The sequence below is a fragment of the Melospiza georgiana genome, chromosome 5, assembly GCF_028018845.1.
Source record: "Melospiza georgiana isolate bMelGeo1 chromosome 5, bMelGeo1.pri, whole genome shotgun sequence".
Taxonomy (NCBI): domain Eukaryota; kingdom Metazoa; phylum Chordata; class Aves; order Passeriformes; family Passerellidae; genus Melospiza; species Melospiza georgiana.
Window position 1 is genome coordinate 29,237,545 of NC_080434.1, and position 26,565 is coordinate 29,264,109.

Sequence of the window (26,565 nt, forward strand, 5' to 3'; positions counted from 1 at the left end):
CTTGAGTATACTGGACAAAGATTTTCCAGAGCATGCACATCAAATACTCATGCTTCTTTCATACATTTTATGAAAAGACATCTTTTACAACAAAAACAAATGTTAACTCATACTGTCAAAATTTTTCTCTACACTGAAGTGAGGGAAAGAAAGCCAAGTTGTCGCTTCTTTCTAATTGTGTGTCTGGTACTGTCTAGAACAAGGGTCAGCAGCCGGCAGCACATGCACAGATTCAGCATTTAGCACACAGCATAGCACAAAGGTTGAGTGGGGTCAGCAACCAGGAGCAGGTGGAATCTCAGAAGGGCAGCAGCTCCCAGGTTTTAACTCCTGGTTTCCAGCAGCTGCTGCAGGGATCAGCTAATAAGCAGTGTCTTGCCCTTCTGAAGGGGTGGTCATATCTGAGGATTCCATTCTCTGGCTTTGGCACAGTGCTGAGTACAGTGCTCTCTGCCAGTACAGTGCTGAGCACCCAGCACAAGCTGCAGCCACTGAACTGTGGTACATTCCCTGGTTTTGCATTCCTGCTCTGGCAAAGCAGAGTTAACAGCTGGGACACCTCTTCCTTTAATTGTTCTTGAGCTGGAACTTGCTTTGCACTCCTTTCAATGTCTACAAGCAAACCAGCTCACTCTGTATTGATAGAGTACTATCAGTACTGATAAATACAAAATACAGCTTCCTTTTGAAGGAATCCCCAGTATTTCCATATATGTGCCAAGAAATCACTGTATACATGAAATGCTGAGCTGTGCAGATCCATTGCTCTGGCATTTATCCTGCATTCTTCTATAAAAAGACCTACAACTATATACATATTTAAACAGCTCAACTACCTCCTTTTTTCCCCTAAGCTCCTGAAACCAGAACTAGTAAAAAAAGATGTTAGTCCATTAAAAGCAACATCAAAGAATAATTAAAACTCCCTCAATTTTGAAGTCAGAAACATTTACTTTGCTTGTATAAAGAAGGCAAGACAAAAATACAGTCAAGAATTGGCAATATTTCTGCCAGTGCTTTTAGAATAATGCTGAAGTCAGGGCAAAATAACTCCATCAGTCATTTTTCTGAAAAGCTTCAAGGATTAAAGTTCCCTCTCTATTTTTTTAAATACTTGGGAGATATTCAAATGCAACAAAAATGACTTTAAGTTGGCCAGAAAAGCTGTTTTCTTTGCACACAGTAAAGTACTGATAATAGGAAATTAAAAAAATAAGACAACTCCTGTATAATTTGAAGTTCAACCAAAACATTCTATTAAAAACGAAAACAGAGAACCTTTACTGATGTATGTAAAGGCAATCAGTGTAATGCTGGTAAACAAAATTCTACTATTTTCAAACACAGCAGTAAAGAAAGTAATTGCTCTTTGATATCAGCCTGCACATTGTGATGAATGGCTCTGATTCAGTTCAAGCAAATTATTTATGTCCAGAATTGTGGTGTTCTAGAACAATAAACTGTGGAAACCATTACAATATTAACACTTTCCACCAATAAATATGAAAACTGAATGTGTACATAGCTTGCTCTGTACACTATGGAAAGTATCATAAAACTCTAAAATTCAAAGTTCCAAGTTATATTCAAAATTAAGACAGTAATACCCTACTATCCAAAAGTAACAGATGAGAAAAATTAAATAACAAATAAGAAAATTATTTACTGACAAAGTAAGTGTTTTGCTTTCCACACACCACTCCAGGTTCAAATCCCAACATTTTGTGATGTTTCAATTAATAAAAAAACTTACAAGTAATGAATTTTTATGGCCATCATGTACAGCTGCTATCTCTTTTTCATTGTTACCTGAGATAGGTAAAATTTCAGCCAACTTAATATTAGCAACATCAACGACGCTATGAAACTTTCGCCACTTGCTGACCCAAATATTACCTTCACCCTTTTAAGCTTGAACTGTGGCAGCTGAAGAGCAAATGCAGGTCAGCTGCTGTTGTGGCTGCTACATCATGGTAAGTTCTAGCTGAGGTGAACTGCTGAATGATTCTTAAATGGTGTCAACTGGAGTTGTCAGGAGATCATAAGCCAGAGCCCCAAGCAATTTGATTAGAATCAGAGAGTAACCGGATTAGCAGAGCTACTGAATTAGTGTTTGATGAGCTGCACAATTCATGTGAATCTGCACAGCACTGCTGGCTCTCAGACCTGCAACAGGAATTACCATCCACTCCTTCATCTGCCAGGCAACTCAAACCTCATTTTATACAAACAAGACATTTGTGCAAAGATTTGCATTGAAACTGATGAAAAAAAACAACTTATGCCCCGATCCAGAAATTCAGTAACAACAGCTTGCCAACTCCTAAGTCCTCATTATTTTTTTCTTCTTTCATTTTAATCAACAGGCAAAGGTGGGAGGTACTCTCTCCTAGAGGCAAGGTGCAATCAGGCAGCTGGTGGTGGTACCTTGTCTCTGGGAGAGGTGACGGACTTACAGAGCCCAGCACACAAGAAATGCCAGGCTCACTGAGAGAAGGGCAGAAACTGCACATCTGGGAATGCCTTGCCTCTCATGTTTGCCATCTCTGCTGGCACACTTCAGCCTGTAACACTGAAAAATATCATGCACTGAAGGCAGGCAAACTGCTCTCCTCAAGTGGCTGCAGGGAGCAGGCCCACAGAGATAAGCCATGTCCAGTACTTTTTGACCATCAGATATTGGCAGAATATTGGCTTCTGACAGGCAAGTCCAAGCCCCAAACTTCTCTCTCATATTCTGCAAGATACACGGGTGCTTATTCAGGTTTTAGTCATATTCCAGGCAAAGCTAAAGATTTCTTCCAATTATGGTTGGCTGGGCTTCCTGTTAAGAATTACAGTGAATTAAATAAACACAACTTTTGGCTTTCATGGCAAGCATCAAATAAACATTTAAAATAAGCATTTTTTGGAAGTGCCAAAAGGGTTTATTTTGCTGTTCCTTTTTTTGAAATGAAGTTGCCTGTTTCTAAATTTCAGTTAAAAAGCTTAGATTCCAAATTCACAAGATTTACTGTAGGTTTTCATATTTGTAATGATCAAAATGCAACTTGAAACAAGACAACTATACTGATATGAACTCAGCTATGAAACAAGATTGCAGGTAGAGCTTTGTCTGCCTCCATCCCTGCAATTATTCCAATGGAGAAAGATGGAGTAAGTTATGTTACTATTTATAGTAAAAGGAAATGATAAATATGAGTGCTTAGTAAATAGTAGGCAATGGAGAAAATACAATAATTTGGAGTTATGTCTTCACTAATATCTAGTAATTCACAGGTGGCATGTTACATCTGTGTGCTGTATTTTATTTGACATATTCACAATCCTTTTTAAGTCAGTCACAAATCCAAACACAGTTAGCAGGGTATTTAATAAAAACAGATTTATAAAAGTATTACTGTGTGAAACAGCATTTCATCTATTAAATTTTTCTAATACAAAACCAGCTTCTCAAATCAATAGAGGAAGAAAAACAATAAATAATGAAACTATGAGAAAATAATTGAGATGTTATCAAAGCTATAAATACATCAAACATTTCTGATGTTATCAAAATTCACTCTACGTGTTTTTTCCTTTTTTTTCCTTCCTTCACAAAACCTCTCCTGATATCTGCAGCTCCTAATCATTTATTCTATAAATACAGCTCAGTTGACTAAGGCTGCAATGTGCTAAGATGCAGTAGCGTTTCAAATTCATACATGAAACAATTTGGAAGCTTCCCCCAGGCGCTGGCGGCTGCGGCTCCCGCTGCTCGGCTACCCACAATCCCCCCATTTACCTGCTCGCCGGGCTGCCTCAGCCCCGGTCAGGAAGTGGGAAAGCTGATCCAGCTTATCAGGCTGCTCCTCCAGGGACTTCTCATGCCATATGGCTGACCCAGGCCCTGCAGCCTCCCTGAAGGCATTCCACTTCTGGATCAGAGTGAGGAGCTCAGAGAAGGACTTGTGATAACCCCGGCGCAGCATGTCTATGCAGATGTTCTTCTTGTATGAATTCCTGTAACTGGGAATAAGAAAGGGAGATTTTAAGCCTTTAAACTTGTATTCTGATCTCCACCTTACCAAATAAGTGCAGATAACTACAACAGCTTTCATGAAGAGACCTCTGCAGTTCAGCAGCAGGGAGTGGGAATTATTTCCCCCGCTCAAAAAGAGATCTGCTAAAATCTGCTTGCAAATGCCATACCCTAGGGAAGCAAACATGGCAATAATCAATTAATACCAATATATACATTGAAAACACAGTCAAGAATACACTGCTCTTCTTTAGCTGATATTTGGTAGAAAAGGCTGACTGATGGGAACACCCTCATGTTTACATTAGTCCATGAAAACACAATGTACCCTTAGTTTGCTTTAAGACAGTGCGCAGGGAAAATTGAGGCTCATGTCAAAAAAACATATATGATGTTATATATAACATTGTTATTATATGTTATATATACATATTGCTATATGTTACACATATATGTTGTTATATACATACATTAAATAGTTTTGCTGTAGGACAGGATGGCTTGGCTTAAAAATGTCAAACAAATGCTATGCCAGAAACATATGACAGGCCAGAATAATTAGATATTATTTTTCTTCCATTTAATGTATAACTTCAGCTGGTTTAGTGATGCAAGAGTTTAATAATTTTTCCTTAACTTCACAAATAAATGATGTTATGATGAATTTTTATTGAATTTAGTGCCTTCATAAACTCTGATAAGATATTCATATCAAAAAGTTGTGGAATCAAATATTCTCAAGTGGTAATACACCTTTGGAGGTATTATTTATGGAAATAATCAAAACATTTATTTTATATGGCATGAAAAAATTATATTGTGTCCTATTCTGGAAAAAACTATGAGTCCAGTGGGACTGTGACACAAGGTACAGATGTAAAGGCTTGCAGGGATGGTTGTCCAGTCTGGGAAAAGCAACATTCACCTCAGTAAAATGGCAAAGACAGATGTGTTACTTTTATCTTGTATATTCCATGAAGTTACCAAACGGTTTTCAAGACTGTCCTTTTAGATTAAAAGCGATTTAAATTCAAATTATCTTAGCTTTAAAATCATTATGGAATTCTGAAAAATGAGATTTATACTGTATGTAATAAATTCAGGTGTAATAATAACAGCCCAATGATACTAATACCTTGATCTTAAAAACAGCTACTGCAATTATTTAACAATGTTGATAAGATGGAAGTGATGTGAAAAACTTTTTAGCTATATGTCAATAAAATAGATAGCAAAGTAAGATATAGGAAGCAAATAATCTGCATGATTTCATATTTAAATTAATTTTAATTAAAATAAAATCTCTTACTACCCAGATGCACATTAATCCTTCACACACACTTTTCACATTTCACTTGCAGAACTGAGCATAAAAATATTAAATAATATTGATACCATTTAGACCAGACAGTACTGAATTTGTGTTTAATATATAAATGGATGCTTTTTCAGACTGAATATCACACACTTCTCACATAGACAAGGGAAAAGATATAACTATTCTGTACTATAAAAATCTGCAATATTTATCATATAAAAGTATACAAGAATATGTTTAAACATTTAAGTTTTCATTTGCTAGAATATGCTATATACCAAATGTAAAGCATATAGCTTCAAAATACTGTAATGATACTATGCTAATACTATGCAATGTATTCTCTGTTTTTTATATGGAATACCTTTTTCTTTTCTGTTTAAAAACACTATGTAATAAAAAAAAAAAAACAAACCTGAAGAGCAGAGGTAAAAAATTCCTATCCACTTCCAAAGGCCTAGGATTGAATGCTACAGTAATCGAACTCAGAGAAGCATAATAACAATCTGCATAGCAGGCACATACACGCCTGTTTATTTATACAATGGGATCTGTATATGTTTGTGCGTGTACATGCATTAGATCAGGAGATGTATTAGAAATAACAAGGAAGTAGTGCTAAAAGATCTCAGCAGTCACTACCCCAAATGCCATTCAGGTAATTTTTAACACTCACTGGGCACAGTAAAACATGCAATTTTTAAAAATCAGTGTCAAGCATGTTTTAATAAATCCCATCCCAATTAATGGAGAAATTGAAATAATGCTAAGATAATCCTACTGTGCAGAGCACTTTTTTTTCTGAGGCAAAGAGGACTGATTTTAGCACACAAGCAATGAAGCTATTGTAAAACCCGTCAAACTGAGTGGCATAAAAATGAAAGTCATCTCAGTTATTATGCACAAAGCACACAATAATAGTACTATTGTATTATTATTATATAATTACAATACTATTGTAATATTATATAGTAATACTATTCCTTAAGTTTCTGTAATATATAAGCTACAAGTGACTGATCACACACAAACAGTGAAATTGGGCAAGAGATTAATGGTATTATGGGGATAAATGGTATTTGTATCAACTAAAAGAGCTTGGCACAGCAATGAAATCTAAGATAGTTACAGTTATCAGCGTTGCCAGATGAAAATTCCAGGGTCCTTTTTTTCCCCCGTCAAACACTTCTTTTGAACAGAGGCATGGTGTAGATGAGAGCAGCAAACTTTTCATGATACCTTGAGATAAACTATAAATCTTCAGTCCTCAAAACCCTTTCCACCCTGCTTTTTATGATGTCATGCAGCATGTAAAATCTGAGTTTACGCAGAACAACTCAAGTTTTAGATAACGAAAGATTACTTGATTTCTAATATCAATATCAAAACACCATACCTAAGGTTCCTTCCAACTCAGGATATTCTATGATTCTGTGATTTATTTTATAAAAATCCCACTGTTAGCATTGGTGCAGTATGTTTCTACATTGATAAGCATTACACGAAACACTTTCGAACCTTGCTACCTAATAAATTACGATTTATTGTTAAACGAGCGAGTTTGTTTTTCTGCATTCGTCCGCGCTGACTTGAGGTTTCCTTGGAACAATTAAGTTACTTCCAGGAGCGAAATGAGAGAAGACTGCCGGCCCTCTGCGGTGCCGATCTCGGGGTTTAATGGTCTCTGGGGGCATCTACTGGAGATGTGGGAAACTGCAGGCACAGAGCGCGGATCCCGGCGCGGAACAAAGGGCCGTGCCCCGACACAGGCACAGGGCCAGGGGCCACCACGGCTCGCACGGCCGCTGCGAGCCACGGAATGTGCCGGCCCAGGGAGAGCAGACAGCTCTGTCAGGGCAGCCGGGGTTCGTTTTGAAACCGAATGTGATGTGACTGCAAACCCAAAGTCCTCCCTCCCCTAGGGTGATCATGAGATCATGCCAGAGAAAAAGGTTTCAGATGGATTTTTTTTAAAGCAAACTATTTTTAAATTAAATTTGGAGCAGCTCTATGTATTTATGGTTAAAACAATGATATCAATTAATCAGGCTTTAATTTAAAGGACAAGTGGCTTTCTTTTCTCATCCATGAAACTCAACAGATGAGAACCACAACTATTACCACAGAGCCAGCTGATTTTGAGACTCCCCTGATCCTCTGCCTGTGCACTCATTTCTGTCATTGCTGCTACCCCATCCTGTTGCTAAATATTTATTTACACATAAATAACCAGGGCAGGGCACTAAGCTCCAGGTGGATCTGATCCTACACCAGCAGTTAACTGTGATCCAGTGCTGCATCAGAAAGTGCTGAAATATTCTGTGAGCTTCTGAGAGTCTCTGTATCATGAGGGTTGTGTGTCACAAAAGTTTTCAGCACCAAATAAATAACCAAAAGTTGAAGTTGCCATTTTAGTGGCACCTTGGTACAGGTGACAAATTTGCACTATGTAATATCACATGTGTGGAAGGAGCTGCTTATTGAATGTGGATCTGTGAGCTGGAAAAGACACTGCTGTTAAAACTGTGTTAAGTGTACTCAGATATTGCTACAGACTTTTGAATTTTTCCTAAACTATACAGCTGTTTCAGTAATTTTCTTATATGGATTTCCTTTTGCATTATCATTGCTATTACAAAACAATCTTGAGTCATGCTGAGAAATCACAGAAACCTGATTCTAATCTCTCTTTACCAGTGGAAGAATAATAAATAGCAATGTTCAGTGAGATTAATGAAATTACACTGTTGTTCCAGTCTCAAGGACTTTCCTATATTACGGTAGTGCACTTTTACAAGACCCTTAAGCAATGCTGGGAGACCAACACAGCACCTTACAACATTCCCTCCAACTTAAAATCCTCCACAACAAGGCTATTTGCATTCTACCCTTTAAACTGAAAGAGAGAACAGAAAAAGGAAAATAAGAGGCCAAGAGGCAGGAACTGGTGTTAGAAATAATCAAAACAGCCAGCATAGCATAACAGAATCATTTATCAGGAGCTTTATTCTCTATGCCTCCTGCCTGATGTGGTAAATTACAGACATGCAAAATAAGTCCAGAAGACTACTACTTTCAGATGGTAGATTTATATATTTATAGCTATATATATTTAATATTAGGTTTCATATATTTTGATTTTGTAGGGCTTAATTAGTATTTCCAGTTAATTCCAGCTGCTGATTACAATACAAGTTGTTGTACTGTAGCAATCCCATTTTGTAAAGAACAAAATGGCATGGATTAAACAACGATAGTATATAAAATATTAAAGTGTATTTCCAGTGTAAAATAATTACTCTACCAATTATTATAATGTTTAAAAACTGTATTCAAATAGGTTTCATCCACTTGGGATTTCCCTCTGCAGTTGGCAAGTCAATGACTGATACAAATGCCTTAGATAAGCATCACAAAATTATGAAAAAATAATAAAGATATTTTTGCTTATGTTTATTTAAACAAATTTATTTTAATTCCCCCCCATTTCCTGTCTATAAATCTAGAAGAAAATTAAAATTACATAAAGTATGTGAATACTTAGCTACTTTTTGCTTAACCTACATGCAAAAAAACCACATCATAAACATGGGAATATGAAAGTTTACTCCCTAAAATTTGAAAAATATATGCATTAAGTAAAAACAAATATAGTACATAAAATACAAAAAAAAAGCCAAATATGCCGTAAGAATTTGTACATTCAGGCTGCTCTGCCTAGGAATTGAAAGAGGAATTATTATTTAATTAAAATTGGACAGCCAAAAACCAAGAACAGTTTTGCAACACCACAGGCAACCCATGCCCAAAATGAGCTAAATTTTGTGCAGGGAATTGTTGAACACAGAAAGGGCTCATGCAAACACTTGGGAAACATGGCAGGCGAGGTGCCTTTAGCACCCAGGTTCCAGTGGTGTCAGCCCCTGTATTCACACTGCTGCTGTCTACTGGGCTGCAACCCACCAAAGGTGAGCACACAGCTAACTCAAAATACATCCAAGCCCTGTGCTATTCCAATTCTCTGGGAGAATTTATCCACACAAGTATGTTGGTAAGTCAAGCCCTTGTATGGTCCAGGCACTCAACACATTTCAGTACCATGTACTGCTACTGATACAAAGCTATTTAACTGCATCAGGGCACAGCCTCTTTAATCCTGCTTTAAAGACTGTCCGTTTAAATACTTTTAATGAAATATTTACTGCATGGTAATATGTTAAATTGTAGACTATAGTAATCTCATTAAAAAAAGATATGACAGTACAGTAAATGCCATTAAGCAGTAATAGACAGCTTACACTTCAGAATATTTTACTATTAGGGCTGAGTGTTAAATTACATCGGGATGGGGTGTCTGCTTTTTAATTCCAAATTACAAACTTGAAATAGCTAATATCATATTACAAAAAATAAAATCCACAAGCTCACAAAGGGCTATAAAAAGGATTCCCTATTCTAATTATAAATAAAAAATATTGCACGACGATCTGTACACATCATGGGAGGGAAAAAACAGCACTTGGAATTGACTTATAACAATACAGATTTTTTAAAGAAGAAAAACTTCATGGAGCTATTTATCCAGAACTATTAACAAAAAGATGAAAATAAAGCATATATTTTAAAAAAGAGGTGTAGGTACTTTATACTATATATGTATATTTTTATGTACAAGAACTTTCAGCTTTAGCAATGCAGTGTTTTCTATCTGCTGCCTCAGTCACTGGATTGTTGTCAAACCTCACTTTAACCAAAATCATGCAATCAAAGGGAGATGCACACCCTGTCAGTAGGATCCCACAAAGAACACATATATTGAACTCACTTCCTTTTGTTCAAAGCTACATAAAATGAAAAATTAATCAATTATAAACATCAAAGGATGACACATAAAAAGTGTTTTAAAATTAATGTAAGCACTGTAATAATTAAGAATCCTCATTAACCCAGAAAATGGAAATATAAATATGGGAATGAACTTTTGAAACATTCTGTCCCTAAAAATAAATGCAAAGAAAACATTAAAACTAAAGATAAAAATTCTGCCCTTATAAAAATGTTCATCTTACATAAGTAAACACACCTGTGATTATTTCCAGAATAATCAGAAAAAAAACCATTATCATCATTAGTCTTTCCACTTTTATTTCCAAATTAATAATGTTCCTTAATCAAAAGCAATTCCAACCACATTTTATGGACTGCTATTTATGAAGTATTTCTCAATTTCTCTCTTTTATTTCAGAGCTGACCTGATGGTCTGAGAGCTAGAAACACGTGCGTTTGGAATCCTTTCCATTTGACTTGCATGATATCAAAGCAGTCACTAAATTTCTCTGCATGTTTATTCTGCAGTGTGCAGGACAGATAAACATAATTATTTACTTTCTGTATCCTCTCCAGCTGCTATCACAAAATTTCATAAAACCCTATACAAGGCTCTGCATTTTTTGCAGTATTGATATGAACAATTCACACAGTACTTTCGCTTTTATTTAGGAGATCTCTCATTCAAGTCCCCAGCTGAATTTACTCAGTAGGATAAGGACAAATAGACCACAAAGAGATTGATAAGAAAGGAAAGGCGAGGATTTTACACAATGCAGGATTCACTGCAAAAATTATTAGGAAGTCATGACTGTACCAAGGCAGATTAGACAATCTTTCTTCATCTCAGCCTCTCTTTGTGTGTTAGAGATGCTTCACCTTTATGGAGTGTTTTAAAAATAGAAGTCAGTTGTGTACTGCTTGTACATTATCTTCGGTAGTAAATATTGCTGAACTACTGAGAAATGAAAGCACTAAAAAACCGTAAGACCAAACTTAGTAAAAACAACAAGTTACATAAAAAAAGAAAAACTTCAGCTCACTGTGTTCTTCTTTATTAAAGTATGTCATGTATTTTATCTTTGCAAGAGTTTGATGAGTTTTTGCAAGTAAAATTCTGTTTCCTCTATACTTGCTAATAGTCATGAGAATCTGTAGTTTGCACCTTCCCATTAAAAATGTATTGTATTTTTTGAAATTATTCACCCCGCCTTTTATCCAGATCATGTCTTTGAAAGGAGGAAGTAGATAATAAATGGAATAATTCATGATTTCCCATTAAATATGAAACTTTCTTTTGCAGAGTTTAGAAAATGAAGTTCTACATAATGTACAGAAGTTGATTAGAACTTTTTTTAACCTTTTCAAGAAAAATCTTGCACATTACACAAATGCACAGAGAAGTTTCTTTAGGAAAGGCAAACCATTCACTTCCTACACAGCTCTGTTCCTCAGATCACTGCCTAATTACACTAAATAATATGCTTATCAGGCCCAAAATTCACAGAGATCATTCATTTGACCAAAAAGAATGTGTGCCTCTAAGTTCTAAAATCTCTTTTTGAAAGTTGTTTAATAAACATTGAATCCTGGTCATGGCAAGCGAGATTGTTAGGAATTATTCAGACTGAAAAAAATACATATTTAAATAATATTGTGAGAGGAATTTAAAATTTATCATCTAGCTCACTAAGTGACTTGTGCCATCTCCCTTTCCACAACCAGCAGGGAGTTTGGGACAGAGTGCCTTAATTTAAAATTTCTTTTACCATGAAAGGATAAATTTCTTTGGTTCTTATTTACCCTCTTCCATAGTTTTTAGTATCTAAAAGTGAAGAAATACCCTCATAAAATGTAAATGAGTTTACACAACGTTCCACCAGTTTTCAACCAGAGTAATGAGAACAGAGGGCCATAAGGTGCTTACAGGTTCTGTCCAAAGACTGACATCAGGAAGAACAGCAAATTCTGGCTAGGACTGAACATAAAAGGGAAAGAAGTTTACTTCTTTCTCTGTTTGCTGCTATCTCCTTGAGCTTGCCTCCCTCCCTCTGTCTCCACAGCGTTGTACACAGAAGAAATGGAAGTAGTTCACAGCAGTGCAGCACCGGAACCAAATACTGTCTAATCAAGGGCTGAAATACAAGGGAAAAGCAGAATCTGCTCCTACACTCTGTCTGCATCTCAAATTGCCTTTTGCAAGCTTGCTAGTAATAGCACATGCACCTTGTGTTTCCTTGCCTAACCCCACACCAACAAGAAATCTTCCTCACCTTTTTTCTGGTAGTGCTTCTCTTCCTTGAAAGCCTCACTTACGAACAGAGGATTGGTCAATTACCCTAAAACTCCCATGCCTAGACCAAGCCCCTTCAAACTGGGAAGCTCCAGTAAAAATTCCAGGTAATGAAAAAGAGAACATGGCAATATGATATCAATGAAAAAAAGGTCCCCATCTATTTTTTGAGTAACCTGAGAAGTCACCTTATTAATTTATGTGGTAGAGGTGACAGCTACTAAAAGTATGGGTTAATCAAATCCCCAATCAGCTATTTCTGTTCAGCTTCCTTAAAGCACTCATCCTTCAATGCATAGAATATAGACAGATAAAGACGCAAATAAATAAAAAACTGAGTACTGAAACAACTCTCATGATTTAAATAAATTACAAACAAAGGACAAGGTCAGAAAATCCCAGTCTAAAACTAAGGCTTACTAGTCCATCATGGCTATGATGAAAATACAGAACAAACCTTCATAGTAGGTCTCCCCTCCATCAGCCTACAAATCCCATTTTTCTCCCTCAGTGAACTCTCCACATCATCCTGGCCTCTAGTCAGGTAAGGAAGTTTCTCCCTCTTTAGTCCTGGAGGACAGATAGGGTTGAGTATTCAGAGATCTCTGCTAGAAGATGTATGGATGTAGGAAACAATTTATTTCCACAAACTCCTCTAACACTTAATCCCTCACAAATTTCCCCACTTCTTTCTTCCTTAACTCTACTTAGCTGATGTTGACACTAAAAAGAGCAGAAACTTGGGGTGGGTAGTAAATAATTTGTCTCTGACTGAAGAATGGAAAAATAATTTTTTTTCAGATGCCACCAACAGAAGTTTTAAAATGGATGCCAGGTCACTTATATTCTGCAGTTGACAGCTTCCTGTAAAAATGTTGCCTCAGGAATCAGTCTCTAAGACCTCTACCTCATCCTTTTTACAGCTTTCAAAATTCCATAGTTCTGCAGCATGGGATTGAGTGGTAAATTATGTGTCTACATCTGAGCTCATCACCTTATGATCTCTCTATAAGCAATGGAGAGAAACAGGTGCTTCGAAAGTCTAATTCACCTTATTCTAAAGCACTTGTCTGGATCCTGAAAGACGGGGCTCAACTAATCACAAGGCTGGGGTTATTAACCTGGATCAGTCAAACTTGGGTCAAAGTCCCTCTGCTCTTTTTGCAGGGAATTTACAGAAGCTATGCTTCACTATATTCCTCACTCCTCTCTGCTAGAGCAGAAATTTTATGTTCCATTTTGCAGCCAACAATCTGAAAAATAGTTTAATGATCCACCTTCACCATACTGGCAGAGATGGCCGATAACTGCTCTGGAGGACACAGAACACCTGAGAATTAAAGCCTTTGCCTTTTCCTGTTTCAGGTAATCCTAAAGTGGGCCAGCCATTGGAGAATTCTAAGCAGAACAGCCCACTGTATCTCAAAAACATCTGACAGAATGCGTGTATGAGAATGCTGTCTCCCGCCTGAAAAAATTCATCTCACAGCCTGTCCTTGCTGACACAGATTTATCAAGCAAGCTTTCCATAACACACTGATCCTCCACTCATGAGACACAAAACACAAATACAAATATTCTGCATACCTAAGTAAGCCTTCACCATCTCTGTATAACAATTTGAATTTCTTTTGACCACCAGAGCCTTGAGGACTGTAGAACTCCATCATCCAACTCAAATGCATTTAAAATACCTGTAGTAACATCACTAATGTAATTATTTTTTTAGTTACAGCTAAGCAAAGCTATTCCTCTAATCAAATACATTTCAAAGTTTCTCTTTCTAGTCTTCAACTCTTTTTTGATGACATGCTGCTCTTTTGACAATTTTCATTTGTATGAAGAGGAGAGAACTGTTACTTGATCTTTCTGGCCCTGACAAAAAGGTCAGGAAACAAGAATGACAATATCAAATTCTGGACCATTTTAGGCTCTAAACTAATCTGAAGATTCAATCCTGAAATCTTAATGAAAAATGCTTCACAGTTCATCATGAACTTCTTGACTCTTGGTTCAGTCATATGAACTATTTTTAATTTTTACTGCAATTTGATTTTGAGCTGGTAATGACTTGGTGAGTCAGGACTAAGAACAGAAAGTATCAAGGAAAGCACACTGAAGGCCACAGGAGTCAGTCAACCTCTGCATACAAAAGCCTGCTTCTGTGGCAAGAAAGCACTCACATTCTGTATTAATGACCTTTTATTTTCTTTTCCATTTCCAGATCCTTGCATCACATTTACTTCTTATTTCAATTTAAAGTCTTTGAGAAGGAAGCAAAACAAAATCAATGAAAAAAACCAAAGCAATATCCTGTTTTAATATAATTAAAGTACTATCTTTCCTAAGCACTATTTTTCTCCCTTGTCTATCATATCAGCCTGGGACAAAAAATTATTGCAAAGAAAAAGAATGAAAAACATCTCTTCATTTTTCCACAGGAAGAAAAAGAGATTATATAATGAAGGCACTTAATGGAATTCTTCTCTTTTGCTGAAGTTTGGAACACAGGACAATATTTTACAATACAATAATAACTACAACCTTTTTCCTTCAATAGTTCATCTCATATTGTGATGGATAGGATTTTAGGGGAAAATTTTAGAGATTATCCCTTTTTTCCATAAATGTGATACTACCTATACACTCCTTTATTTAGAAGATAATAAATTTGTTGTTTGCCTAATGCAAACTTTAAAAAAAAAGGGTGTTTAACATTAAGCAGAAGTTTAGCTACAAGAATTTGTCTTGGTGCAATAATCACTGGCATATAAAGTTAAGCTCAATATTAAACAAAAGTACAGATCTTTATGTCAGAGGAAAGAAATTCAGTCCTTTTATAAAGAAGTATAATAAGCTGCTTCTGGAATGGAAGCAATATTGAAAAACTACACAGCATATTACAAGCCCTCTCTCATATTTTTAAAATAATAATACCATTGCCTGCTGAAACATACCAAGCATTCACTGATTTCAGTAAGAGCATTTATAGATATGGCATTGCCTTACTTAATAAATTTGTTTTAGATTACATTTGATGCATTTAGTTTTTTCTAACTAGATTAGCATAACACTAATACAACTGTGTAGTTAGCTTGCTACATTTTGTTTACTCTCAAATGATTTTATCAAGGTTATGGAAGAGCATTAGTAAATTATACATAGAGAGGGAAATTTCATAACAGCTGATTTATTATCAAAAGCTAAAATTCTAAGAGAATTAAATGCACAGAACATGAATGTAACCTTTTAAAGTAGGTACTTTAAAAACCTCCACAGAAATAAACCAAAATGCATATGATATTTCAGTTTAATCTTCTAAGAGGTGTTGGTAACTTTGGAAAAACAGCCTCTTACAAAACTGTAAGGGAACTCCACTTAGCATAGGTATTGCGGTATTGCAGAACAGATGATAAAATTCTTACTTCATTGTGGATGTCCTCACTGGTTTCCTTTGCCACAATGTTCAGACTCAGGGTTTGGATATAAAAACATCACTTAGGAGGATTTTTTGCATTGTTTTTTTGTTTGTAAAATTCACTTTGAAGCCCCAAGGCCTTCCTAAAATAGCAGTCACCTCCTGAGTAATGACCTCAGGGAGAACACTTGTGTCCCTGGCATGGTGTGGAAATCCACTGGGGCTGAGGGCTGAAACAGCTCCCTGGGAAGGCACCTCAGCCTGTGGCAATTGTTGGAGTGCAATGAGCAGAGCAGCCAGTTCCCCAGCTGGTGTGGAACCAGGAGGGCACTAAGGGAAGGTGCTCACTTCCGTGCTTGCTCCCTGAGCTCTGATACCTGCAGTAATTTTCTAGATTTCAACGTGAAAGTTTTAAGGGAAGCTTTGCAGGCACATTCTTAGGCTAGGAAGGAGAAAAGAAGCATATTTTGCAAGAAACTAGCTGGTGGAATTCCTGTCTGACTGATAGAATGTTTTTATGCTGCTAGGGTGATCTTGCAATATTCATTGTTAAGGTGCCTAGAGCCCTTGTATATGCATCCTTTTATTATTTAAATATTGAAATAAATAAATCAGCTCACTTAAGCAACCAGCAATCCAGTTTGTTAGAATTCTTTCATTAATTTTGATGGTGCTGAACCCCAGATCTGTTAAAATACTCCAGAAGAATAAGTTAGTCATAGTCTCTTGTAACTTCTGAATGTAAATACCTCAGCTGTAAGAAATCAAAACTTATCTAGATTTCTTTCATTCACTGGGTTTTTAAATAACTAATGGGGTATTAAATGCTTCACCACAGAAGTCAGCACTTGGGCTTGGCTAAATAGTAATTCAAAATTACAAGAACGTGTATGTCAGTATACTCAGCTCCCACCCCAAAGGAGATATTTCACAAAGGCTCAGAAAAAAAAGAGAAGGGAAAAGAAAAAAACAGCAGCACAATATAATTACTGACACAATCTTAACAATAATGTTACAAATCTGATCTAATTGGTAAATATACAAATTAGTAAAACCAAGGAGATAAATGCTTTGATATATTTAACATCAGGAGAAATGAAACATCATTATTTAATATCAACTTCAATTTTTAAATGCCAAGTTCCACTAAAAAGGGTAGGGCCTAGGGAACTTTAAATTTAAATTACTCTGATGACTAGAAACAAAGGAAACAAACTTATGGATGTTAAAATGCCTCGAAAAAGCCAACTTACGCTGCGGCTTCTTGTGTTGACACCCCTTTGATATTCTTCGCCAAATAATCATCTATGGCATCTTTGTCTTTGATCAAATGAATCCTAAATTTAAATGAAAAAAATTAAAAGAAACACTGTAAGGTGCTAACATAGACTTCTGCAGCATGTATAATATATTATCATTGCCAAGTTGAGCTAAACACTGAAATATTGACAAAGTAATATATCAGACATTCTATAAGCACATACAAGTATCTTTTTAATTTTTTGGTCTGTAGTTAGTTCAAATCTTCATTTCTGAAAGGAAACAGAGGTGATACAAGCTTTCAGGGGATCTGGTTATCTGATATTTCTGTCTAAACTAAAAGAAATTGTGTATTAGCTAAATCAGTAATAATTGATTAAGCTATCCATATTTAAACTGTTTCCTAAATCAGAACTGTTACATTTTTATATTATGAGTATGGACCAGAGTGGTACAATATATTTCATATTTAGCTTCTCCAAAATTAAAAACAAAAGCAAATCAAAAAAAGAATTCCCAAATCCAACTCAAAATGTTTTCCTTGGTGCAATGCAATCTTTTAATTGCTGCTCCTGGCTTTCCACAGTTTGAGTAGCATAGTGCAAAAGGGGCTCTGCTGAGGGGATAATTTGAAGGTCATCAAAATAAAGAGCAAATTTCAGGATGCATGGATATAGGTTTAAAATGTGAACTGTGCACCATTTCCCCTTTCACTTCAGCCACCAGATCTTTGCATCTCCCCTCTGATACACACGAGATGCCTGGAAAGGGTAATATGCACTCATTGGCCATAAGGTGTATATAAATAGCATCTGATATCCCAACTGTAGAGGATGTTATCTTTATAAAAGATAACATTATTTTTATCCTTCTGAGAAAGAGCACAAAGACTGTCTGGTTAATCACTCAAAGATAAAAGAAATTCAGCATTAGTGTTCCACATAAATCCATTACTTTGCTCTTTCTCTGTCTGTATTACACTGCTGTCTTTCATTACAGTGATGAGAGTAAACTCTTTTCATAATGTTAGCTATTATAAGCGTCACACTCCTTATTGCTCTGAGAATACTGAAGACACTTCACAAAGTTCATTTAAATGAAAACAAAATAGCTAAGCATAGCAGAGATATTTTGACATATCTGTATTTAAAACAATGTAACACTGAAAACTTCCCTCACAAATAGTGCCTTTAATTTGTTCCAGAATTTGCTGCTGCTGAGTGGCACCAGCAGAGGCCTGTGCTTCGAGGCTGCACTTAACACAATCCACAGGAGCTGCTGCTGATGTACACCTTAATGATACTGCTGTGAAAATTCACTTTTAATCAATACCAAAATGTTTTCAATATCAAAATTTTCAGAATAATAAAAATTTCGGAAGATCTTTGGAAGAAGAGAAAGTCAAAACCCCCAAACAGAAACAGTGAACTACAGCAGGCAAATTCCTATCAGCCTACTGCAATTCAATCCACATTGCAGTTAAAAAGCATCTCAAAATGAAACAAAGGAAAGCCTGATGTCTTAACAAAGGTACCTTAATAAATAAATATCAAAAAATCAGAGAGAAAGCCCTTAGAATCATATACAATTTAAAATGCCACCTGCCTTATAGCCAAAGTATGAATTTCTGACTTCTGACTGGCAACACCCTCAAACTTAAAGAAAACTACAGCAAGGGAAAAAAAACCCCATAAGCAAAACCTTGCAAACTAATTGCTGTATTACAGAAGTTGTGTAATAACCTGTATTGGACTGATGCAACTACAAACATGGTCATCCATCATAAAGAGCTGAGCTTACTAAAAATAACAAATACTTACTAAAAATACAAATACATAATCACACTAAGGCTGTTATCATGGATGATGCTAGTGTAGCAATAACACAGAAAACATGGGCAGGTGATACTTAGTTAAAAATACTAGGAAATTCCATCAGCTCAAGAAAGTCATTATGGCTTCCTATATGCAATGAAAACTAAAAACATTAAAATTAATTAATTAATTATTCAATGTGAAGAAAAGAGATTGTGACTTGGAATGGACATTGTTTCTTTTTACAGAATTGAGATGAGGATGGCATTTGCTAAAAGACACCATTTCTTTTCTTCCAGAGGTTGTCACTTGTCCTTTTCAAGCTACTTTATCCTTATTTCTCTGGTGTTTCATAATGACTCACAGTACCTCTAAGTATACAAAAAGAGTCTGCTTCACCTGTAAGCTGGTTCCCATTTAATTTTAAATCACTCAGTTGTTAACAAGAAATCCTTTTTAATCCAATGGAAATCTTTTTTTTTTCTCTTTTAATTTTGGAACTTTCCTAAGAGAGAATTTCCTTGCCTATGATTTTTGTGGCTTTAAATATTGCAAAAGAGCAAACATGATTTGTCACCATGGCACAGCTGATTGAAGCTGTTCACAGCAGAAATGATGCTTTGAAAGAGAAGTGGTACCTACCTTGCAGACTCTAATGGGGGGCAAAGAGGCTGCTCCATGAACTTGGGATGTTCCCCTGGGCTTTGGAGGACTGCTTGAGGCAACACCTTCATTTGCACTAAAACAAACAAACAAAACCAACATTATTTGAAACAACCCCTTCACAGCAATGTGATTTATTTTCCTTCTTGTGCTGCTTCCCAGGCCACTCTCTGGTATTTCCAGTGAATTAAAACCCAACTCCAGTTCCACACAAATCTCAGCATTACTTCTGTAGGACACAGCACACAGGACTGGTCATTATTTAACTTTCCAGGGATTTCTCTCTTTCACTGAGGTGCTCTTGATTTCCATAGGGATAGCTGATTCAGGAACCAATACCTGCATGGGATTCCCCTGAGCTATCTCATTACTTCCTATCTAGGTCCAAGTAGTGATAATATTTTAACTTAATACACAACATGGACAGATGATGGAGTATACAGGGTGCAAAGCAACAACAGGCACTGTGTTAATGTTCAAAATCCTACATAATCATACTAGAAAAAAAGCTTTTGAAGGAAAAAAGGTAAGTAATGTTATACTTACAACACAGGTTTTACTTACAACAAAAGCCAAAAGCCTCACAGTTATTTAGAATCATCTGGCTTGTCATCTTGAAGTACATAAATGCTAATAGGACTTTTTTGTCATATAGAGCTACTGTGTTTTTTCCCCAAGTATTCAGTCTACACTTCCTACCATTAAAGTTTCAGCTGCCAGTTCCTTCATTTTGCATGTCTGTGATCTGAGGACGTTAGCAGCAGGAGCACCCTTACTTTTAAATTTGGTTTAATGTAGGTATTGCATGCCCTGCTGGTAGGCCTGAAGGCATAAACTTTTAATAGGGATGGAAAAACAGAATATAATAAGAGGGGGAAAAGGAATTTAACTATTTGCTACATTTAGTGAAAGGAAATTTATTTTTTGGGAAATAGGTATTAGATACGAATCAATTTGTTACTTAATGATCAGCATCAGATTAGCAGATATTTTATATATTAGCCTTTCTGGGATCAAAAGCCAGTTCATTGATGCAGTATTTTGCTGTGGTTATATTGAAGTAATTTTTTTAAATTGTGTTACTGAGAACTGAATAATAAAGAGAACTATAGTTTGAAAGGATGACAGGATAGGATATTTCTTCTAAGTCATTCTTTTGGGGCCTTGTACTAATGATAATATTTTCTACAGAAAGAAAATAGGTATTATTTATAGATAAACTGGTCTGCAATTAGAGGCAGCAAAATTTAACAGAAATGTGTCCTAGAAAAGAAAAAAATCAATAGAACAAAAAACATATGGGTAATTCATCATTATAAAAGATTACACTTCTCACAGAGAATGACAGGTTTGTATACAAAAACTATATAGAAAGGAAACCCCTTTTTAGGAAGATGCTATTCAGTGAGAAAGAGTAATTGGACTTTGTAACAACAATATTGAAGCCCAGAGAAGATGCAAAGCTTTCTGCAAGCTTTGTTGTGAGGTATTAGGTGGGAAAATGAACACAGCCATGCCCTAGTGGAGGCTGAGGAATGGCAAGCCAGAGGGGCTGACTGCAGCTATGGGGCAGAAACGGGGGGGAAGCAGCTGCAAGGAGACCCCCACAGAGCCACTCCAGCCATGGAAAGCTATTGATAGGGAGCTCTCATTTGGGGACTGCCACAAAGCACCTGGCTGGAGCACACAGCGAGTCCTTGCTGGCTCACACACTCCATGTTCCCAGCTCACAGAAAAGAGGCTATCAGGCACACAGGTCACACATGAGGCACACATGCAGAGATTTTTCTTAGCATGTTTCTGACTCACAAGGACTAAAATACTGCCCTGGCTCCTATTTTAGACTCAAAGCTTGGGAGAGGAAAAAAACCCCAAGCTGCTTCATAATAATGCCAACTGAACTTTTACTTTAGATGTGGGAGATTACTTTCAGAGTGAAATAGAGGGTGTATTTCTCCTTTTCTCTCATTTCCAAGGTAACTAATTCTTACAGGTAAATTACATGACAGAAGGCACCACATCCTTCTGAAACTCATGTTATTTCAGTCGTGTAAATTTCATTGCTGGTCATTTAAAGATCACTTTACATCTTGCTCCTTTATGATAAAGTCCAAGCCATGTCTCATTTACTTCATCAAACACCCAGAGAATTCAGTGAAACATGAGGTGGTGCAGTTTGTTTCTAAGAAGTGCTTCACTTAATCCCACAATGAAGGGAATCTCCCCATGGATGTAATTGCTCCAAGGTGCACTGAAGCTGAAGGTAAAACACCCGCTGAGAGCAATGGTGCCTTTCCCAGCACCTTTTGGGAAACGCCTTTGCCCTTCCTACACATTTTCTGAGGTATTAACTGGAGGCTGAGGATTTCCCTCCCGGGCAGGAGGAGAGGAAGCAGGCATGGATACACCACGCCTTTGTGGGCATATCTGCGGCTACTTGGCACCTCGTAAGATAAAGGGACATCAGAAAGTGACAGGACAGACTTACTGGCACGCAGCTTTACTACACTGAAAGTAAGTGTAAATTGATTAAAAAAAATAAAAACGAGCAATACATTTTTGAAATCTACAGCCAGCGTGATAGATGCTATTTGTTCCAAGTGACCTGGACGCGGTCACGGCCTCTGCCCGACCCGTATCCTCAACGCCCTCCGTCCCTGCGGCGCTGGGAATTCAGCCGCCATCCGCCGCTGCCTGGCTGTCACCAACCACTGCCCAGGGACACCTCAGCGTGTGCCTTCACCTGTCCCGCTACACACCCCGGCCCTTGGCTCCGGTACCGATAAAATGTACCCCATGGCCGGAGCTCCCCGGCGCACAGACCTGGGCTCATGGTGCGGCCGCAGGACGAGCTCTCTCCGCCGGCCCGGCCCTTCACGGGACGCCGCGGCCTCGCCATGGCGACGGGGCCGGGCGGCGCTGAGGGCCGGGCTCCCGGAGCTCTCACGGAACATAACACCCCTTCCCGGCGGCTCGGGAGGCGCTGAAGCCGGGTTAGACCCTGGGAAGCTCTGGGGCAGTGAGGAGTCGGCTCGGCCCGAGGAGTTGGTGCGCTTCCCAGGAGCTCAGGTGGGCTGCGAGCGAGCTGCCTCAAACGGGAGCGTCCCTGAAAGCTGAGCGAGTTTCTGAAGCTGGCAAGCAAAGAGCCAGGATCGTGCGGACACCTGAGGAAGTGTGGGCAGGCTCTTAGATGCTAAAGGGTCACCTGCAGCGAGCAGGTTTTCTTCTTTCACAGAATCACAGAATGGTTAGGGTTGGAAGGGACCACAGTGGATCATTCATCTTGTCCAAACTCCCTGCTGTCCCGGGGCAGCTGAATTGTGCCCAGATGGTCCATGAATATCTCAGTGAGGGAGGCCACAATCTCTCTGGACTATCAGTTCAGTGTGTGGTCACTGCACAGTACAGAAGTTCTTCCTCGTATTCGGGTGGAACTTCCTGTGCATCAGTTGCCTCTTGTCCAATTGCTCATCAGAGCATCAAGCAGAGCCTGGTCCATCCTCTTGGCACCCTCCCACAGATACTGACAGTCCTTCATGAGGTTTCCCCCCAGTCAGCTCAACTCAGGCTCAGCTCCCTCAGCCTTTACCTGTAAGACCAATGCTCCAGTCCCTGAATCATCTCTGTTGCCCTCCATCCTTTCAGGACCTCTGAGCCCTCCTGAAGTCCTTCAGGACTTCTCAGTAAGGGAAGGAGCAAGTAGAAAAAACATTAGACTGAATCTCTGAGTATGTGACAACATGAAGGCATTTGGTTTGTGGAAAATGTCCTCACTCTGAGGACATTTGATGAGGGTTTGCTGCTTAATTTAAATTTAACATTAAGATACATGTACTGTCACAGAGGAGCTGTCATAAGGGACTGGCCTGCTTGGCTGTCTAGGGGCTGGCCAGAAATAAAATATTGAGAAGGAATCAATGAGCTTTTGCTAAGTGCAAATGAAAATGGTAAGAGAAACCCAATTGGGATGTTACAGAATATAAAGAGCAGAGATTTTTCAGTGACTTCTCTTTTCGTGTTGGAAACTTGACACTGGCAGGAGATAATTTTTTTTTAGTACAGATTTGACCTAGTTTTTATTGCTACAACTGTTTGGAAAACAGGAATGTCAGAATCAATTGCTATAATCTATTTTGGAAGGATCAAGTGGACAGAAAGCACTTTAAAAATGTCATTACCTGTTTCTGAGTTGATGGCAATCGAAAACAAAGGATCTTGCATGTTTATGGGTCAATGTTCTAGTGGATAAGTCAGAAGCTGACAGGGTACTTAGCTGATATCAAATCACACAAGAGAACAGCCTGACCCATGCCTTACCCACCTACAACACATAGGAAAAGCACTGCTGGACTCAGTGAATTTCAGGCTGAGTGACATGTGCTGAAGGTCTCATGCTGCCAGTGTTAAAATGTACTTGGAATTTCAAAATATTTAAAATGTCAATTTCCTAACTCAAAAAATGTTGCATCCAACACAGAGGAATTTTATATTAGACCTCATGTTGTCAGATGAAAAGGAATTGATCACAGAACTAAAAATTAGCCATAGCTTAGGTATAACTGATAATGATTTGATCACATTTGATATGTGCAAACAGAATTAAGTCCAAGCCAATAATACATATACTTAATCCTTTGGAAGTGCTAATTTTATAAAGGTGAATATTATTATAAGGTAAGCCTGTTGGGAGAAGAAATTTAATCTGAAGTGGGAGAATAATAATTGGAAGTGGTTTAAGGGTGGTAGTGCAGATACCCACTCAGCTAGAATGCCACAATTAAGGAATAGGTTTTCTGAAAAGCCAGGGTGGTTTACAAGGCAAACATCTGCAAAACTGGAGAAAGAATGTGGTGTCATTCATGTACACTGAAAGGTAGGAATTGTAGAAAATTCCTGTGGCAAGTAAAAGGTTATGAGGGAAATATACATATGGTCAACTGAGTTAAAATGAGGAAATTGGAGGGGTTTTGCAAGTATAGAATACAGAAAATTATCTGAATAGCAAGAAGACCCTATTAAGATGAGAGCTTAAGCCTTAATCAGTGAAAACTTCAAATGTTAAAGATACACATACTTGTTCTGTCCTTTGGGAAGATGGCAGCTGATGTAAATATGTTGTAGAGTTGTTTTCTATTCAAAGATGAGGGAGAATGGTTCAGTTACTGAAGGAAAAAGTTTTGGAATGAACATGTCTATCAATGTTCATATTCAGAAGTTCTTGAAACACTAAGACTTTTTTAAGGAAGATGAAGCTAGTATTGTTCTAATAGCTCAAAAGAATAAATGGCATAATAATAGTTTACCAGTGTGACATTGATCAGGCAAAATACAGAATAGACAATATTGTTAACTCAGTTAAAAATAATTTCAAAGAAAAAAGACATTTCCAATTACTGTGGGCTCCTGCTAAAAAATCTTTATATCCTGGCAGAAAAATAGAGCCTGGCAATCAGACTTTGCTGTCTTAATGAGGCTGCAGGTTTTGCTTATTGATGTAATTTAATTCGATTTCAGGAAAGCATTTGACTTATTATCATTTGGCTTTTTGGATTAAACTCTTCAACAACACAATTATTTGTATCCTGTACATAAGCTTACAAAGAAAACTTGTAAAAACAGAAAAGATAAACCGGAAGATTTAAAATTGCTCTTAATATTCTGGAATGATATCTGGAGTACTTCACAAGCAGACATTTACACCACAGCTACATCTCCTGTGTTAAACATATATAATTCATTTTACTTGGAAGCAAAGTTAGAATATTTTTATGGAGATGTGTTCAAAGGATCCTGCATGCCAAACAATATGTAAGTTAGAGAGAACACTCTTTAGCAGAGAATCAAAGGCAGTCTACATCTCTATAGTAATACGAAGAGGCAGTAGCCTTTCTGTGGTTAAGGACGAAACCAACTCCTATTACAATGCTGTGTTCTAGCACCAATTTAATTTGCCTAGAAATGTTTGGCCTGCAAGTCCTGAAGAGAAAGGATGTCAGTCCATAGAAAAAAAACTCAGTCACCAGCACTTTTTTATTCCTATCATTAGAGTGGGTTTTCTTCCAGTTCTGTAAGTAATGATAATTTCCAAGGAACAACAATATTTTATAGCAGACGCTCTTTGCAAAAACTGTGTGAAGAATTAATTTGTTTGACAAAAAATTGATTTCAGACATTGGCATATTCAAAAATGTAACCTAGCGAGGTAAAAAGTGCAATGTATGGGTCACTATGAGTAGCTGCTACCCTTAGGAAATATGTTTGTGCACCTGTAACGGTTACATGGAAAACAAATTGCTGTGCTTAAATGTGGCAATGTCCAAGACTTACCAGGACATATCTGGATGCTACTGAATACTTGAATACTGCTGATTAAAAAAAAGTGGTTTGATTCCTGCCTATCTGTTCATCTTTGGTCCATGGTAGTTCTGATTTTCCTGTTACTTATCCACCTATCCACTGCGCAAAAATGCCTCAAACCTGAAATGTCCCCAGTTCTTCATTTTAGAAGGGAGGGAAGAGGGAGAGGCTTGGTGAACACTAAAATATCATGGTGAAAAGTATGGAGGGAAAAAGAAAGGAGGAAAGGCCAGACTGTTAAAAATACAAAATCAGGGAACCAGAGGGGGACAACACTGAGCGTGCTACCAGGTAGCAATCAGCATACATAGATTTTCTTGGCATTTTCCTGAGAGCACCTAATAAACTTAGTCATGAATGTTGGAATCGCAAATAATACAGCTTTGCAAAAGTCACGGTCTTAAGTCTTTATATCATGCCATTGTAAGCTCTATATTCTATGTTGTCTGATATATCAAGAGTTCTATGCAAAGGTTCCACATCACCAGAGTTTGGTACCTCCTCAATGTTTCTCACAGGCAGCTCCTCTAAGCACTGACTGTTCCTAATCCTTGCAGCAGCCATCTGACTCCAGATCCCACCAATCCACTCTTT

At 37.4% G+C, this 26,565-nt stretch overlaps 1 protein-coding gene across 1 annotated transcript in view; it reads right to left on the reverse strand.

Moving 5' to 3' along the window:
- The window catches only part of TTC29 (tetratricopeptide repeat domain 29), a 117,458-nt gene extending 95,011 nt beyond the window's left edge, over positions 1–22,447 (reverse strand). The window contains exons 1-4 of the mRNA XM_058025155.1: positions 22,438–22,447; positions 19,594–19,690; positions 17,131–17,214; positions 3,785–4,008 (exon numbers count right to left, since the gene is read on the reverse strand). Coding sequence (XP_057881138.1) covers positions 3,785–4,008; positions 17,131–17,214; positions 19,594–19,690; positions 22,438–22,447 — 415 coding nt within the window. The remainder of the gene's footprint in view (positions 1–3,784; positions 4,009–17,130; positions 17,215–19,593; positions 19,691–22,437) is intronic.
- Positions 22,448–26,565: the final 4,118 nt, after the last annotated feature.